Here is a 16,866-nt window from a genome sequence, read left to right as displayed (position 1 = left end):
ATGTCTTCATGTGCCGAGATCAACTCGGCACTCTAAAGCCCCCAAGAGCACTTTTTACTATGCCAACCTAACGAGTGACGAAAGGGGCACAATTCAGAAAACGTGCTCAGCTCAGCCCAAGTGAACTGCTAGATTCATCATATTCTGCGTCAAAAGAGGTTTCTGAATCGGATAAAATGATGCTAATATTGCCGCTAGAAACGGAGCTGTCGCTATCATCTGCCATGTTGTTTGGGTTTGTTGACATCCAGATGTGTCAGGAAAGAGCAGGGAGAGGACTCGAATGCAGAGATTTCAATGTCCAAAAAGGCTTTTATTGTCTCCACTGATAGTCGAACAAAAAACGCCTCAATAGGAGGGAAAAAAGGGAAAACTAAGGCGCCTCGAACCGAGGGAGAAAAAGGGGAAAACAAAGCGCCTCGAACCGAGGGAAATACAAAAACAAGATAGCGATGTAACCAAGTTAACATCGGTGATCAAGGTCGCTCAAACAAGGCTTCTACGTGGAACTCGAGGGTTTCGTGATCGCTAGTGTTCTTACAAGGCAAGACGCACTGGCACTGGATACTAGGAAAGACGCGGGTTATATGGACACAGGAGGGGAACACAGGTGAAGACAGTTGGTCATTGATGCAGGTGCACACACTTGGAATCAGGGGATCACGTGACCGGACGCACAGGGGAAGGACACACTGACTGGAACGAGAGGAAAATCACACAATAAAACAGGAAATGATCCGGACGACACATGACAGCATGACATAACCCCCCCCCCTCTAGGGCCGGATCCCAGACGGACCCGGAGCATCGGGGTGAGCCGCGTAAAAGTCATCTAGTAGCCCGGGATCCAGGATATAGCTACGCGGCACCCATTGCCGCTCTTCTAACCCGTAACCCTCCCAGTCCACCAGAAACTGCCAGCCCCGGCCCTTCCGGCGCACGTCCAGCAACTTCTTAACTGTGTAGGCAGGCCCACCCCCCACCGTCCGCGGAGGCGGGGGTGCCGCGGGAGCCGGCACCATCCCACTCTCCCTAACGGCTTGACCTTCCCGACGTGGAAGGTGGGATGCACCGCAAGGGACCGAGGCAGACGGAGCCGCACAGCCGCTGGACCGACGACCTTGGAGATCGGGAACGGCCCTAACAAACGGGGGGCCAGCTTCCTGGAGCCCACCTGGAGGGGAAGGTCCCGGGCGGACAGCCAGACCCGCTGGCCGGGCCGGTAGACAGGCGCCGGACGACGTCTCCGGTCAGCCATCCTCTTCACCCTGTCGCCCTGGCGGACCAGTATGGCCCTTGCCGCCGCCCAGATGCGGCGACAGCGTCTCACCACGGCGCGCGCCGAGGTAACTGACACCTCCGGCTCGCTGTCGGGGAAGAGCGGGGGCTGGTATCCAAAGACGCACATGAAGGGGGACATCCCGGTCGCCGTGGTGGGAAGGGAGTTATGGGCGTACTCTACCCAGGTCAAGTTTTGACTCCACGACGAGGGGTTCTGGGTTACCAAACAGCGGAGGCCCGTTTCCAGCTGTTGGTTAATGCGTTCTGCTTGGCCGTTCGCTTCCGGGTGGTAGCCCGAAGTGAGGCTCACGGTGGCCCCTATAAGCTTGCAGAAAGCCCTCCAAAAACGGGACACGAACTGGGGGCCCCTATCTGACACGACGTCCCGAGGAAATCCATGAATCCTGAAGACGTGGTCCATGAGAACTACTGCCGTTCGTTTGGCCGAAGGTAATTTGGGCAGGGCAATGAAGTGGGCCATCTTGGAGAACCTATCCACGACGGTGAGTATCGTCGTCTTACCGCTAGACACCGGCAGTCCCGTGACAAAATCCACAGAGATGTCGGCCCATGGTCGAGAGGGAATGGAGAGAGGCTGCAGCAACCCCACACGGCGGCCCGGAGTGTTCTTACTTCGCGCACAGATGGAACAGGCTGCAACATACTCCCGGACGTCCGCCCCCATGGAGGGCCACCAGAATCTTTGTTGGATGACGTGCAGGGTTCTTCGCACGCCCGGGTGACACGTGAGCCGGGAGGTGTGCGCCCAGTGGATCACTTGGGATCGTAGTTGGGGCGGAACAAACAGTCTATTCTCGGGACTTCCCCTAGGGGGTGGATCATCGTGGTTTGCCCGCTTCACCAAGTCCTCTATGGGCCAGGTTACGGCTCCCACCACACAGTGAGGGGGGAGAATGGGCTCTGGCTCTGCGGACACCGGGTCTGGGCTGTAGATGCGTGACAGCGCATCAGGTTTGGTGTTCTTGGCCCCCGGTCTGTAAGACAACGTGAAATGGAAACGGTTAAAGAAGAGAGACCAACGAGCCTGGCGGGAGTTCAATCGCTTGGCCTCCTTGATATATTGCAGGTTCTTGTGATCGGTCCAAACCAGAAAGGGGTGTTGGGCTCCCTCCAGCCAGTGTCTCCATTCTTCAAGAGCCTTTTTGACCGCTAACAATTCCCGATCTCCGACGTCATAGTTCTGCTCCGCGGGGGTCAGCCGTCGGGACAAAAAGGCGCATGGATGGAGCTTGTTGTCGACCTGGGATCTCTGAGACAGGACGGCGCCGATTCCCTGGCTGGAGGCATCAACCTCCACCACGAACTGACGAGATGGGTCAGGCAAGGTAAGGATTGGAGCGGTGGTGAACCGCCTCTTCAGCTCCTGGAAGGCGGGTTCAGCCTCCGCCGTCCAGCGAAACGGAACTGTCGGGGAGGTGAGAGCGTGCAGGGGAGCCGCGGTGGCGCTGAAGCCTCGTATGAATCGTCTATAAAAGTTAGCAAATCCCAGAAATTGCTGCACTCTTTTGCGGCTATCCGGTACCGGCCATTGGGTCACCGCGCTTACTTTGGCTGGGTCCATCTGGACCTTTCCTGGGGCTATGATGAAGCCAAGGAACGATATCGTTTCTGCATGGAACTCGCTCTTTTCGGCCTTTACATAAAGTCGATGGTCCAGGAGCCGTTGCGGGACCGACTTAACATGACTCTCATAGGTCCTCAAATCTGGTGAATAAATTAAGATGTCATCCAAGTAAACGAAAACAAAGTGGTCTAAGAAATCACTCAGAACGTCATTGATCATGGCCTGGAAGACCGCGGGGGCATTGGTGAGGCCGAACGGCATTACCCGGTATTCAAAGTGTCCCCGGGGGGTGTTGAAGCCCGTCTTCCACTCATCACCTTCCCGAATGCGCACGAGGTGATACGCGTTACGCAAATCTAACTTGGTGAATACCCGAGCCTGCTGCAACTGATCAAACACGGCCGACATGAGTGGGAGGGGGTACCGATTCTTTATAGTGATCTGGTTGAGGGGACTGTAATCTATGCAGGGGTGCAGGGTTCCGTCTTTCTTCCCCACAAAGAAAAATCCGGCCCCTGCAGGCGATGATGATGGCCTGATCAGACCCGCTTTAAGTGACGCGTCAATATAGTCATTTAAGGCCTTCTTTTTGGGGCCCGAAAGGGAATAAAGTCTCCCCTTGGGGATCGAAGCACCGGGCAGTAGGTTTATGGCGCAGTCGTAGGGACGGTGGGGTGGTAAGGAGCTCGCCTTGGCTTTGCTAAATACCTCCGCAAGTTGATGGTAGCATTTGGGTACTTGGTTTAGATCCGGAGCTCTGAACTCTGGTTCCGGAGACGCAAAGTCCGAGGGAGAAGTGCATGTGGACTCGATCGAAGGGTTCGGTTTGACACACGATACTTGGCACTGGGATGTCCACCCCTTTATCTCCCCTGACTCCCAGTTTATTGCAGGGTTGTGGTGTTTTAGTCACGGATAACCGAGGATAAGCGGATTCAGGGGGGAGGTGACTACATGCAGTCTTACTAGTTCATGATGAGTACCAAACGACAATGAGAGGGGTTCGGTTATATAGGATACGTCAAAAAGGGCTTGTCCGTTAAGTGCCTTAGCCTTTATGGTCGTGTTCAAGGGTTCGGTCTTTACACCTATGCTGCGAGCAAAAGCCCAGTCAATCAGATTCTCGTCGGCCCCTGAGTCAATTAACACCCCGAGCTCGAGTTCCTTGCCTTGGCAGGTTAGCGTCCCGACGGGTAGAACCCTATTCTTCTGCCGGACCACGGAGAAGGTGCTTACCCTCAGCGCACTCCGCTCCGGGCAGGAGAGGAGGAGATGACCAAGCGCCCCGCAGTAGTAGCATCTGCCCTCCTGGCGTCGACGCTGTCTTTCCTCTTCGCTCAATTTGGCCCTGCCGAGCTGCATGGGTTCCGTCCCCGCGAGTGGCCCTGCCGGGATCGATCGTTGGTGGTGCGTCTCGTGGGATGACCGCCCGCCCAATGATGCGGAAGGAGTAGCGATCGCACCCCTGCTTGCGCGCAGCTTCCTCCACTCCTGTAGTCGGTTGTCAGTTCGGACGGCCAACGCGATGAGAGCGTCGAGCTCCACAGGAAGATCAAGGGGAATGAGTTGGTCCTGGATGGTCCCGGAAAGACCCCGGAGAAAAGCATCGTACAGAGCCGTCGAGTTCCATCCGCTTTCCGCGGCCAGAGTGCGGAAGCGGATCGCGTAGTCGCTGACCGTCTCCCGACCCTGGGTGATATGGGACAGCTCTCGTGCCTTCTCTCGGTCCGTGGGAACTGGATCGAACACCATGCGCAGGGCCTCGATGAATCCGGAAAACGAGTGACAGGTAGCGGAATTCCTGGCCCATTCTGCGGTCGCCCACGTCCGGGCTCTTCCCGTCAAATAGGAGATCGTGTATGCCACCCGGGAGCGTTCCGTTGGGAAGTCGCCGGGAGCTCGCTCGAACTGCATCTCACAATTCGTTGTAAAGGCTCGACTCAGCCCGGGTTCACCCGCATATCGTTCCGGGGAAGCCAGTCTGATCCCCCTCGCCAGAGGCGCGGGCGCCGGGTGGTCCACAGGGGGCGCCGCTGTGGAACAGGGCGTTGCAGCTCGCCCCGTGGTCAGCAGAGCGAGGACGTCTTGCATCTGACGACTCAGCGAATCCACCTGGGCGGCCACCGCCTCTCTGAAGCCTTCCTGGTTCATTACCAGTTCCTGAACGCCAACACTCAGAGCGTCTACCTGCTTCTGCTGTTGGCCCAATTGCGAAGTCTGGGAGCGTACTTGGGCGACCAGCTGCGCTGTCTCTGCCGAGTCCATATCTGGCCAGTGCGTAATGTCAGGCGCAGAGCAGGGAGAGGACTCGAATGCAGAGATTTCAATGTCCAAAAAGGCTTTTATTGTCTCCACTGACAGTCGAACAAAAAACGCCTCAATAGGAGGGAAAAAAGGGAAAACTAAGGCGCCTCGAACCGAGGGAGAAAAAGGGGAAAACAAAGCGCCTCGAACCGAGGGAAATACAAAAACAAGATAGCGATGTAACCAAGTTAACATCGGTGATCAAGGTTGCTCAAACAAGGCTTCTACGTGGAACTCGAGGGTTTCGTGATCGCTAGTGTTCTTACAAGGCAAGACGCACTGGCACTGGATACTCGGAAAGACGCGGGTTATATGGACACAGGAGGGGAACACAGGTGAAGACAGTTGGTCATTGACGCAGGTGCACACACTTGGAATCAGGGGATCACGTGACCGGACGCACAGGGGAAGGACACACTGACTGGAACGAGAGGAAAATCACACAATAAAACAGGAAATGATCCGGACGACACATGACAGCATGACACAGATGTACAACTTGTGACGTCACAGTAATGGCGCCGCCAGTTTGGCTTCGTGCGGGACCCAATCGATACACTGGCATTTCATTTCAGCTTTATTCTTAGTAATCGGTGTCCATTTTTAATTTCCAATGCGGCAAATGTGTTCACTTTATACATTCTATCAAATTCCGTTCTAATTGAAAAAAAAAGGGATGTCCCTAGCCCTTTAAAGCACCATATCCAAGTCCACTGTCTGCTGTATGTACACTTGCTCCATTTTTGCTCCTCTTATATTTATTATTATTATTTATTATTATTTGTTTATTTATCATTTATTCAACACTTTTATTTATTCATTGTTTGTGCCTTCTTGGTTTTTTTTGTGTTGCTTGTATGGATATGTGTACTATCTCACCGAGGAATAGTGGGAACGTAATTTCAATCTCTTTGTGTGTCTTGGTATAAAAAACAATCGACAATAAAGCAGACTTTGACTTTGATAAAACAACCAAATAAACAAAACAAAAAACTACATCTGAATGTTTTTTTTATTTTCAGACAAAACTGGATGAGGGCGCTCTAAATTTCACCGTTGGCCATAACTCATCAACTGGGTGGGCTTAAGAAAAATGGCACCAAAAAGAAACTCATATCTTGCAGGTCACAAATTTCAAGTTGTAAAATATGCAGCTGAAAACAGTAATCGAGCAGCAGAAATAAAGTTTGGAGAACCGTGATGTACCAATGGATTACTATTTCAAGTGACGTCAGTGGCACGGCGCGGCGCGGCTGTTGTTTACATAAAGGACAAACGTACCCACGTAAGGACTACCGGCATCATTAGTGGTGATCATTTTTAAGTGACACGGAGGACAAAGAGTTTGAAGGAATTAAGGATTTGGAGTGACATAGAAGGTTTGAAAAACTATTATGGCTTTTACGCACGCCCGGTCCTACTCTACTGAGTGGGGGCCGGCGCTCGGCCGAGTGGCTGTCCGCGAACGGTGCATGGGGCTCGGACATGGCCATTACGCACGTCCTATGCCATGGAGCTCTCGTGTCTGGAAGTCCACGCCGCCACACGCTTGGAAGTTTGTTTTGTTCAATAAAGAGCCGTTTACCAAACCCACGTCTATCCTTGTACTTTGTTAACGCTACAATATAGTTATATACTAGATCTGTGGAATAAAGACGATGCTGACGTCAGGGCGCACGCGCGGCGATGTTGACAAAGGACGAGGAATTTGATCGATGGATTTAATGGATTTAATGGATTTAAAGTGCACGGATGGTTTGATAATATTATTGCTTATATTATTATCGGCCGGGTCATACCAAAGACTATAAAAATGGGACCCATTGCCTCCCTGCTTGGCACTCAGCATTAAGGGTTGGAATTGGGGGGTTAGATCACCAAATGATTCCCGAGCGCGGCACAGCTGCTGCTCACTGCTCCCCTCTCCCCCAGGGGATGGATTAAAATCACATGGGGATGGGTTAAATGCAGAGGACAAATTTCACCACACCCAGATGTGTGTGTGACGATGATCATTGGGACTTTAACTTTAACTTTATTTGAAATATAGTTTATCTACCGTTATATGAGCCTGTGGAATATTTTGAAGTGCAAGGGCCCTCAGCCGCGCGCACCCATTGTTGACAAAGAACGATCGATGGATTTAATGAATTGGATTGACACCGATGATTTTATAAACGTGTTACCAAAGTCAAAGTCAAAGTCAGCTTTATTGTCAATTTCTCCACATGCCAAAGACACACAAAGAAACCGAAATTTCGTTCCCCCCTATCCCACGGTGACAAGACATGGCTCACAACAGACAAACAAGTAAACAAGTATAACAAAAGTGTGCTGAATAAATAATGAATAAATAACACAACAATAAATAAATAAATAAGAGGAGCAGAAAAAAAAGGAGCAAGTGTGCGTACAGCAGACATTCCCGAAAATAGCGCAACAGTGCCGCACGCTACGCAGAAGGGGGTAGCGAGTTCAGGGCCCTAACAGCCTGGAGAAAGAAGCTGTTGGCGAGTCTGGTGGTGCGGGAGCGCAGGCTCCTGTACCTCTTCCCAGAGGGCAGAAGGTCAAACAAAGAGTGAGCCGGGTGACTCACATCTCTGGCAATCGAGGTTGCCTTGCGGGCGAGATGGGAGGTGTAAATGTCTTTCAGGGAGGGGAGCGAAGCACCAATAATCTTACCAGCCGTATTCACTATGCGCTGCAGGGCCTTCAAGTTCTGTTCAGTGCATGTAATCGTTTTCTTTAATAACTCTATATGTTACGTCAGGCCCATTCTCAGCTATTCGTTTGTGTTTGTCACGTCAGCATACCTATCGTTTACCCTGCTGCTATCGTATCGAACGATCGATAGATTTAATGAATTGGAGTGACACCGATGGTTTTATAAACATGTTATTTATGTAATAGTTGTCCTAAATCACTCTATTTATTACGTCAGGCCCGTTTCCAGCTCCTCGTTTGTGTTTGTCACGTTAGCATACCTATCGTTTAGCCTGTTGCTATCGTATCGAACGATCGATGGATTTAATGAATTGGAGTGACACTGATGGTTTTATAAACATGTTATTCATGTAATAGTTGTCCTTAATCACTCTATATGTTACGTCAGGCCCGTTCTCAGCTCTTTGTTTGTGTTTGTCACGTTAGCATACCTATCGTTTAGCCTGTTGTTGCTATCGTTTAGCCCAGGGGTGGGCAAACTTTTTGACTTGCGGGCCGAATTGGGTTCTAAATTTTGACCGGGGGGCCGAACCAGGAGCAGATGGATGTAGTGTTTGTGTGAAGTAATATAAACGACCTGTAAAGGTCATTGCATAAAAGGTTTTGGCCTTTAGTAGGTAGCAAAGCATGGATATTCAAAAAAAAAGTTTTTTGAAAACAAATGCATTTATTAACAGCATTAAAAAAAAACATCCCTAAAAAACTGCTATCAGCGATTCTCATAAAATACGACACTGTTATTACAGTGCCTGCAGGTCAGATTAATGAAAGATGTTTATCTTATGAGATCACATCAAACGGCAAACATTCTGACCAAATATATCATCTTGAAGAATCGATGAAAGCATACATCTAAATAAAGTGATCAAAACGGCAACACGGTGACGGGTATCTGAAAATCAGAGCAGAGTTTTAACTCACAAACACCTGGTAACAGAGGTGAGGAAACGGGAAACACTTCCTTAAAGTAAGCCTTAAGAACTTTACAGGTTAAGATTAGTCACAAACAGGTGGTGCATCAATGTCCTTGAGCATCCTGCATTGTTTGAAAATGAGAATGGTCACTAGTTTCAATCCCTGCTATTTGTACAGATCATATTCAAAATGCATTTTTTTACAACAAACTTGAAAGCCTCCCCTTCATTTTCAGTGGGAACAGTGTTGTTGGTCTCCCTTTTTTTGCTAGTGTGTCATAGTCTGGAGTAAAATTTGTGGTGGCAATTCTTAGGAGAGATCCGAGGTGTTGGTCTGTTTACCTAGATCTGTGACGGGTTGATGTTGATGTTCATGTGGCTGAACGTCACGTCGCGTACGTCGGGCCAAATTGGCCACCCTTTTTAAACACTCGGCACTCAGTGTCCACCTTGCTTTTCCTTGGGCGACTCATTTTAATGGAAGGTTCCCAGGGGAAGGTTTGTGGGTGGCTTTAGCGTAAAACTGTATCCGAAAGCTCGGCGCGCAAATTACAAGAATGCTGTCGTCACAGCCCACGCTCTAAATTCGGCACACAAGTAGAGCGTGAGTGCGCCATTTCCGTACTACTGAGTACGTACGGAGCACTTGTGAGTGTGCACCGAGCTTTCTGACACGGCTTCCGGTAGTAAATCCGCAAGCGAGTGGTTCCCCATCTACTGGGGAAACGCAGTCATTGCAGGCGAAATGACCCCAAAAAAAGTTTAATAATACAATTTATTTAGGGTTGGCGGGCCGGATTAAACGGTCCCGTGGGCCGTAGTTTGCCCATACCTGGTTTAGCCTGTTGTTGCTCGTTCATGACTGTTTTTGGTGTGGGATTTTGTCGAATAAATTGCCCCCCAAAATGCGACTTATACTCGGAGCGACTTATATATGTTTTTTTTCACTTTTTGGGACATTTTATGGCTGGTGCGACTTATACTCCGGAGCGACTTATAGTCCGGAAAATACGGTAAGTAAATAAAAAATGTTTTTTTTTTTTCTGAGTCTCGGGAGGATATAAAGCAGCTTCTAAACCAGGGGTGTCCAAACTTTTTGCAAGGAGGGCCAGATTTGATAAAGTGAACATTTCATGCAAATGCACACTGTTATAAAACAAATTTCACTGTCCCTACTGTCTTTATTTTTTAAATGACAAAATAACCAAATACAAGACACTCAGGCAGATGTGAATCACTCTAAAAACACAAATTCTGCCTTTCATTCATATCTGAAGAGTCAGATAACATTGAACAAACTGTATGAAATACCTCAAATTTACATGAGTTTAAAATGACTTTTGCCTCATGAACATTTTAAACAGGAGTTATAAGTAATGCAAAGTTGTCTGTTATTATTAAAACTTAAAAGGAGTGAATTTTGCTCTTGTCATTTACAATATCTTTCAGAAAGTAATAGTTTGTGTCACATCTACAGGTTCATAACAACAGTACCATGGCCACTTCAAATTATTTAATATTAAGTAATATTTACTTTTGATTTACTTTTAACTCACAGCCCCGCATGAAGAATCGCTATTGTGGTGCCAGTTCAGCTTGGAGCTGCTTCACTTTATCACCTCAGTCACTCCCTGTTAGCTTGTCGTATGTGTTAGCATGTTTAGTCTAATATATTAGACTCTAGTGTCTCTTTAGGTTCAAATCCTTAAACAAGACAACTGTCTCTTTACAAATTAGACAAACACAATTGCCTTGATTTTCAGTGAAGAAGTATTGTTATTCCCATTTCTCTTGAAAGCGACGGCCTTCAATATCAACTTGACTCGTTTTCTTTGCAGTCGCCATGGCAGAAATGAGCGGAGAGGGGTGGTGCGGCCAACTTTTTATAATAGGATGAATTACAGTTTCAAGTTTCATGATTTTTTTTGTTTTCAATTTGACAGTGCAGGCGGGCCATAAATAATACATTATAAGGCCGTAGCTGCGGGCCGTATGAAATCTGACCAGGGGCCGGATTTGGCCCGCGGGCCGAACTTTGGACATGCCTGTTCTAAACCAAGAGAACCCGATCTGCCAAATGGTAGACTGCAAACTGAGCTCAAGTCGACCATGGAGGTTTGTGATGTTGACACTGAATTAAAGGTTGGCTGCTTGAGAAGAATATCGTTAAAGTGTTGGACACCCCTGATCTAAAACTATTGCCCCAAAATGCCACTCTCGGAACAGAGCACAGTGGGTGACTCTTACAGGGCTCCTGACTGCCCCAAAAAGGTCACATAAAGCGTGAGTAAATTTTTACCTGCAAATTTGCGCCTAGTGTTTTTTTTTTTAATAAAATACTTTTTGTTGCTAACAAACCTCTGCTTCACACTTAAGAGATATAGATAAAATCCTTACTATAATACTTTACATTAACAGATGAAGTGTGCACAGGGCCAATTGGGAGATGCAGACCACTCACTAAAACATTCATGAAACTAAACATTTATGCCATCCCTAGTATGAATGTTAATTGTTGTAATAGTGGGAGCCGTCTACTCAACAAGCCAGTCTCATCCTGCGGCAACTTTTTTATCTTTCAAAAAATGCTTGTCTTTGACAGTTGGCCGTCAGCATAACTGAACGTAAATCATTCCGCTCAGTTGGAGTTGAGCATTGAAAATAAACTGAAAAAGGTTTCAATATTATCTGCCAATGGGCTAACTCACAATGACTAATTGCTCCACTTAATCAGTTTTTAGTCTTTGATAGCTTTCTTGAAGTCTCTTGTAATAGTCAAGTCAAGTCAAGTTTATTTGTATAGCCCTAAATCACAAACAGTCTCAAAGGGCTTCACATAGACAAAAAATGACAATTTTAATAGTTGCATGTATTGTAACTGCATCCAGACTTTAAGTGCAATAGGATGTTTCACCTTCATGGAGTGCTACTACTACAGCCTCGGAAATGCAAAAGGAAAAGTGCAAGAGGGGAGAATACGCAGAAGGCCAGATCAGACAGAAAAGGCCACATGAGGGTTGCTCCAGCCAAAGTGTGTATCTGGCATGAAGACGCATGAATGACACACTTTAAGGGGATGGAGAATCTGTGCAGCCAAACAAGCGAGCTTTTTCCCTCTTACGCACTGGAGAGTATGCTCCACTGAACATATGTACTGCCACGTCTCTGGACAACAAAGGCTTTAGCATGACAACAAACCAAAAGAAGTGGCAGCCATATTCTGACTATCATTGTTAAACAAACAAAAAAAAAGGTGGGTTATCCTGTCAGATTATGGCTACATCACCAACATTTCTTTTCACAATCACTGCTCGTAGGGGATCTGGGGTCAAACACTACTGAATTCACTCATCTACTGTATGTGGTGGTCAAATGGACAGCAAAGTAAAGCACGGTAACTTGGATGACCTTCTTACAGTCATTAAATAACATTGTTATTTAATGAATATCATTCCAAAGTGACCAAATAGGCAACCTGTAATTAGGACAGTCTAAATTCACATTCCAGTCACCTCTCAGTGCTCTGTGGCAGCCTCTCGACCCCCTCTCTTTGTTATTTTATTTTTTTCTATTTTTATAATGTTGCAACAAGAGGTATGCTAGACCACCAATAGCACAGTCCCATCTGTGATGTATTTGATCTAGCTATATCAGAACTACCGATATTTGTTACTACATTTTTTTCCAGACCGATACCAATACAAGTACTCAGTTCTTAAGTAGTCCCCAATAGCATAACAACGTGCAATACCAATAGTACTTTTGAAACATGTTTTTTTCCCCCAAATACAATGACAGATGATTTTAAAGAAACCTATACATCCCAATAGAGCAATTCTTCTTGAAATTGCATGAAATTAATTGCAATTTTCTATATCTCTAATTTCTAATCCCTGATCATGAAATGGCTCAATGAGGTCGGCTGATACTAGTACATGAAAATACCGATTCCTTGAAAAAGGCTGGTATCAGTACTGTCCTATCAATAATTAGAACTAGTTTACACATCGACAAAGAACAAAACAAGTCGTGTGGATACTGAAGGGGTGCAATACTTGGCTCATGCGTCAATCAAGACTGCAGCTGGCTGCGAAAAATTATACAGATCGAACGCAACTTGCTGTCCATTGGCTGAGGCAGCCCATTGCTTAGCTCAGGATAAATAATAGGCAGTGGCCCCTCTCTGCTCAGCATAAATATATTGAAACGCGGAGGAAAACAAATTATGGGAGTCTCTCGGTCACGACAAGGGAAATCTAGAATCGAAACAAAAAATAGATCAACATTAGAGGGTTGTATTGTATAGTCATTTTTTTTATATTGCAACCAGCGCTAGTGTTTTGTTATATTACACAGCTCTCCTCCTGCCTGATCTGAACCTCCTGGTAATTACTTATTGCTTGTCAATAGACCAGACATGATCAAGCACAAGTCCATAGTGAAATATTTGCAACCAGCAATCGACAAAATGATAAGACCAAAACCAATTAGGTCACATGGGTGGACAATGATTACAGTGAAAACAGCCCCAAAAAATATGAAGAAATGAAAGGAGACCAAGTGGAAAGTTGACAGCATAAAAGAGGAAGTGGAAGTCAGATACCTTCAGAGGAACAGTTCCGGGTGCAAGTGTTCTGCAGAATAATAAACATCTCAAGGAAAGACCAGGGACCTTTCAGTCATGAAGCATTAAGGAGAAAGAGGAGAGAACAAGTGAGACACAAAGACCAAAGGAATAGGACAAAAGGAGTGCATGATGAAGACACAGCTATAAGAAACCACACCAATAGAGCCCACCGAGATTGTAAATGTTTGCCAGCCTAGAAATTACCTGCAGGTACAAATTACTTTTAAATGATGAAGAGTGTTAACTCTTAACTATACCGAATCAAAGCTTATTTAAGCTAAAACCCAATGCTTAAATCCAAATATACCAATTGATCAAAATGGATACTGAAAAAATAAATAATGACTAGTCTGAATTGTACCTCCACGAGGTACGTGAATGGGAGAGCAATAGAGAGAGAGAGAGAGAGAGAGAGAGAAAGAGAGAGAGAGAGAGAGAGAGGCATGGTGGAGAACTGGTTAGCACGTCACCTCACATTTCAGAAGTTGTGGGTTGGGTGGATGGATGGATGGATGGATGGATGGATGGATGGATGGATGGATGGATGGATGGATGGATGGATGGATGGATGGATGGACGGACGGACGGACGGACGGACGGACGGACGGACGGACGGATGGATGGATGGATGGATGGATGGATGGATGGATGGATGGATGGATGGAGAAAGAGAGAGCAAGGGTTGGTCAGAACCATCTTAACTTTGACATTTCGTTACATTGGATAAAACTAATTTGGGTTGGATGTCTTCATTTTCTGATCTGCAAAGGTAATATTTAATAATGTATATAGTATGAAATATGACAATGAATAATATGAAATGAAGTATAGAAACAAATGAAAATTAAAATATGTAATACTGAAAAAGTCCTACTTTTCAAGAAAGATTTTGAAATCCTTAGGAACAATAATATTGAGACACAATCAGTGAGTGGTATGAAAACGTAAAAAAAAATGTTTATGGACAGGAAAGATGCAACTGCTCAGTCAAAAGCACTACAATAGTCAGAAAGTTGGACACATGCTGACTTTCTATGCTGGGTGACAAAGAAGTGAGACCTAGACTGTGCAGAATAAATGCAGTACTATTTTCAGTCACACTGTCACACCACTTGAATCATGTGGATTTACAGCAAAAACTACTGGTAATTGGATCACATCACTTGTACCACACCAGTCAGTGCTTAAACACATGCAGGGAAATTCACATGACATAATCTCATTTAAGCCTCTCAAGTGGAGAAAGTCAATTTTGACGCATCAAAGCCATATTAGTGTACAATGTTGGACAGGATAAAAATGTTGATTTTTTTTTATGATAAATTGTGCAAAAATGTATTTAGTTGGGCAAAACCACATTTTTGGGCACAGCAATGATGGCGCATGACAAAGGTGTCATGAATGAGCAATGCGACGTAATTTACTAACATAACCTAGTGCAGAACGGTTCAGGGGGGCTCATCGTCACACCCTATTCCAAGTTTAATGATGTACTTTGTTAAAGTTCTTTAGACTGCTGGTTTAATTTATTATTTCTTCTCCGATGCATAGTACAACATAGTATATCTGTAACGGAGCAAACAGTGAGGCGACGGTACCTGAGCTACACTGATAATGCAGTGATCTATTCTGCCAAACAAGCCATGCCCTTAGCACTTCACTCGTTGCCAGAAAAACATTTCTTTTTACCTGTGATGTCAAACCATAAGGGTGCTGAACTCCGCTGAATGGAGACCACGCCAACAATTTCTGTGACTTTATCATTTTCCGTAACAGTGAAATTGTAGAAAGGCTCATCAAATAGAGGTGGCAGAGCCGTGGCTGGAGGACGGCGGATCCACTCAATGTGGAGGCGAGCTGTAGAGGACTTCCGAGGACGACCATTGTCTGTTGCCTTGATCTAAAGAAAGAAGTCATCAACCAAGTTGTAAAGGAAGTATGCAAAAGGCTCATAATAGTGTCAGTGGAACACAATTCAAATGAATTGGATCTAGATCATTTATTTTTTTTCCCCTAGAATTGAGCTGTTACTCGAGATTCTCTTCTGTCATCTTAAATGCAGGAGCCCTATCACAATGCAGCTACACTAGAGGACTGCAAAATACTGAATTAAAGCAATTTACATAAATTTGCCATTTAAAGGATCTGCTTTGTATTGTATTGTGTTGTGTTGTGTTGTGTTGTGTTGTATTGTATTGTATTGTATTGTAACACACTTCATGTGTTTAATTCTCTGCCTCAACATTATCAATCATTTTGCTATACTGTATTATTTTAATGCTAGAGTGCATATTCACTTAAAGAGTTGCAGGAGTCTTTTCTCATTTAGCTAGGAACTAAAGTCATTCTCTAATCTGCAATGTGAAAGTTGTTCATTTGACTTACTAAAATTATTAGTAATACCAAATATACACATTTGGTTGCATTTCATTTGTTCTTTTCAAACACTATAATGATTACAGCTACTCTGTTACCAGGAATTGGACAAATATCAGTTGTACATACTGTCAGGATATCGTAGTTCCCAGCAGTGAAGGCCTTGCGAGATGACACCATTGCTGTCTTGGGATCAATGAAGAATTTCCCATCTTCATTGCCATCCACAATGCTGTAAGAAAGGTCTCCGTTGGGTCCATCATCGCGGTCATAAGCAAAGACGCGGTAGATAGGCTCCCCCTTCTTTCTCCGCTCCCTCTCCGGTAGTTTGACTTGGTAGACTTTCTCTGGAAATGTTGGCTTGTTGTCATTTTCATCTAGAACCTGCACCATCACCCACACTGTAGTATGCCTCGGACTGAGCCCACCATCTGACACCATCACCTTAATGTGCAGAACAGAATTACGAGCATGAATGCCTATGCCAAAATATTTGCAAATTCCTCAAATGCATCTTTCCAAGAATTCGTACGTTTCCTTGGATTAACTCAGAGAAAGCATGACATTTACCTCCTTGAATTACAGTCATATTACATATGCAAGGATATGCAAATTAATAGATTTAAAAGAGTGACAGTTCTTTTGCTGGACCATACATGTACAACCAGAGATTTAGTTTGTATCCATGATGTGCGTGCGCGCGTGCGCGCGCGCGCGCGCGCGTGTGTGTGTGTGTGTGTGTGTGTGTGTGTGTGTGTGTGCGTGCGTGTGTGTGTGTGTGCGTGTGTATGTGTGTGTGTGCAAGTGTGCGTGTGTGTTTGTGTGTGCATGTGTGTTTGTGTGTGCATGTGTGTTTTAAGACACTAGATCTAAATCTCTTTTCCATACACAGCAAATCTACTTTAACCACAAAACTGAAATTAAGAATAAAATGTCATTTACCTTAAAATCCAGACATAAACATGATGTCAATTGGGGATGCGTGAGGAGCTAAACTCAGTCCCGCGCCGCCTCAAAAATAATGCTTTGTAAGGTACTACTACCACATTACATTT

General features: G+C 45.8%; 1 protein-coding gene across 8 annotated transcripts in view; it reads right to left on the bottom strand.

The window, feature by feature from the left end:
• The window catches only part of fat3a (FAT atypical cadherin 3a), a 241,524-nt gene that overhangs the window by 87,913 nt on the left and 136,745 nt on the right, over nt 1-16,866 (bottom strand). For 5 of the 8 annotated variants that reach the window (XM_049725605.1, XM_049725607.1, XM_049725609.1 and 2 more), the window contains 3 exons: nt 15,941-16,255; nt 15,125-15,335; nt 13,412-13,480 (listed from right to left, as the gene is read on the bottom strand). In XM_049725605.1, coding sequence (XP_049581562.1) covers nt 13,412-13,480; nt 15,125-15,335; nt 15,941-16,255 — 595 coding nt within the window. Of the gene's footprint in view, nt 1-3,227; nt 5,592-13,411; nt 13,481-15,124; nt 15,336-15,940; nt 16,256-16,866 lie in introns of those variants that run through there. The other 3 variants (XM_049725608.1, XM_049725610.1, XM_049725613.2) reach the window with 2 other exon arrangements.

The sequence above is a fragment of the Syngnathus scovelli genome, chromosome 7 (genome assembly GCF_024217435.2).
Source record: "Syngnathus scovelli strain Florida chromosome 7, RoL_Ssco_1.2, whole genome shotgun sequence".
Classification (NCBI taxonomy): Eukaryota; Metazoa; Chordata; class Actinopteri; order Syngnathiformes; family Syngnathidae; genus Syngnathus; species Syngnathus scovelli.
The sequence above is the reverse complement of the archived record's forward strand: the minus strand, read 5'-3'. Positions and strand labels throughout refer to the sequence as shown.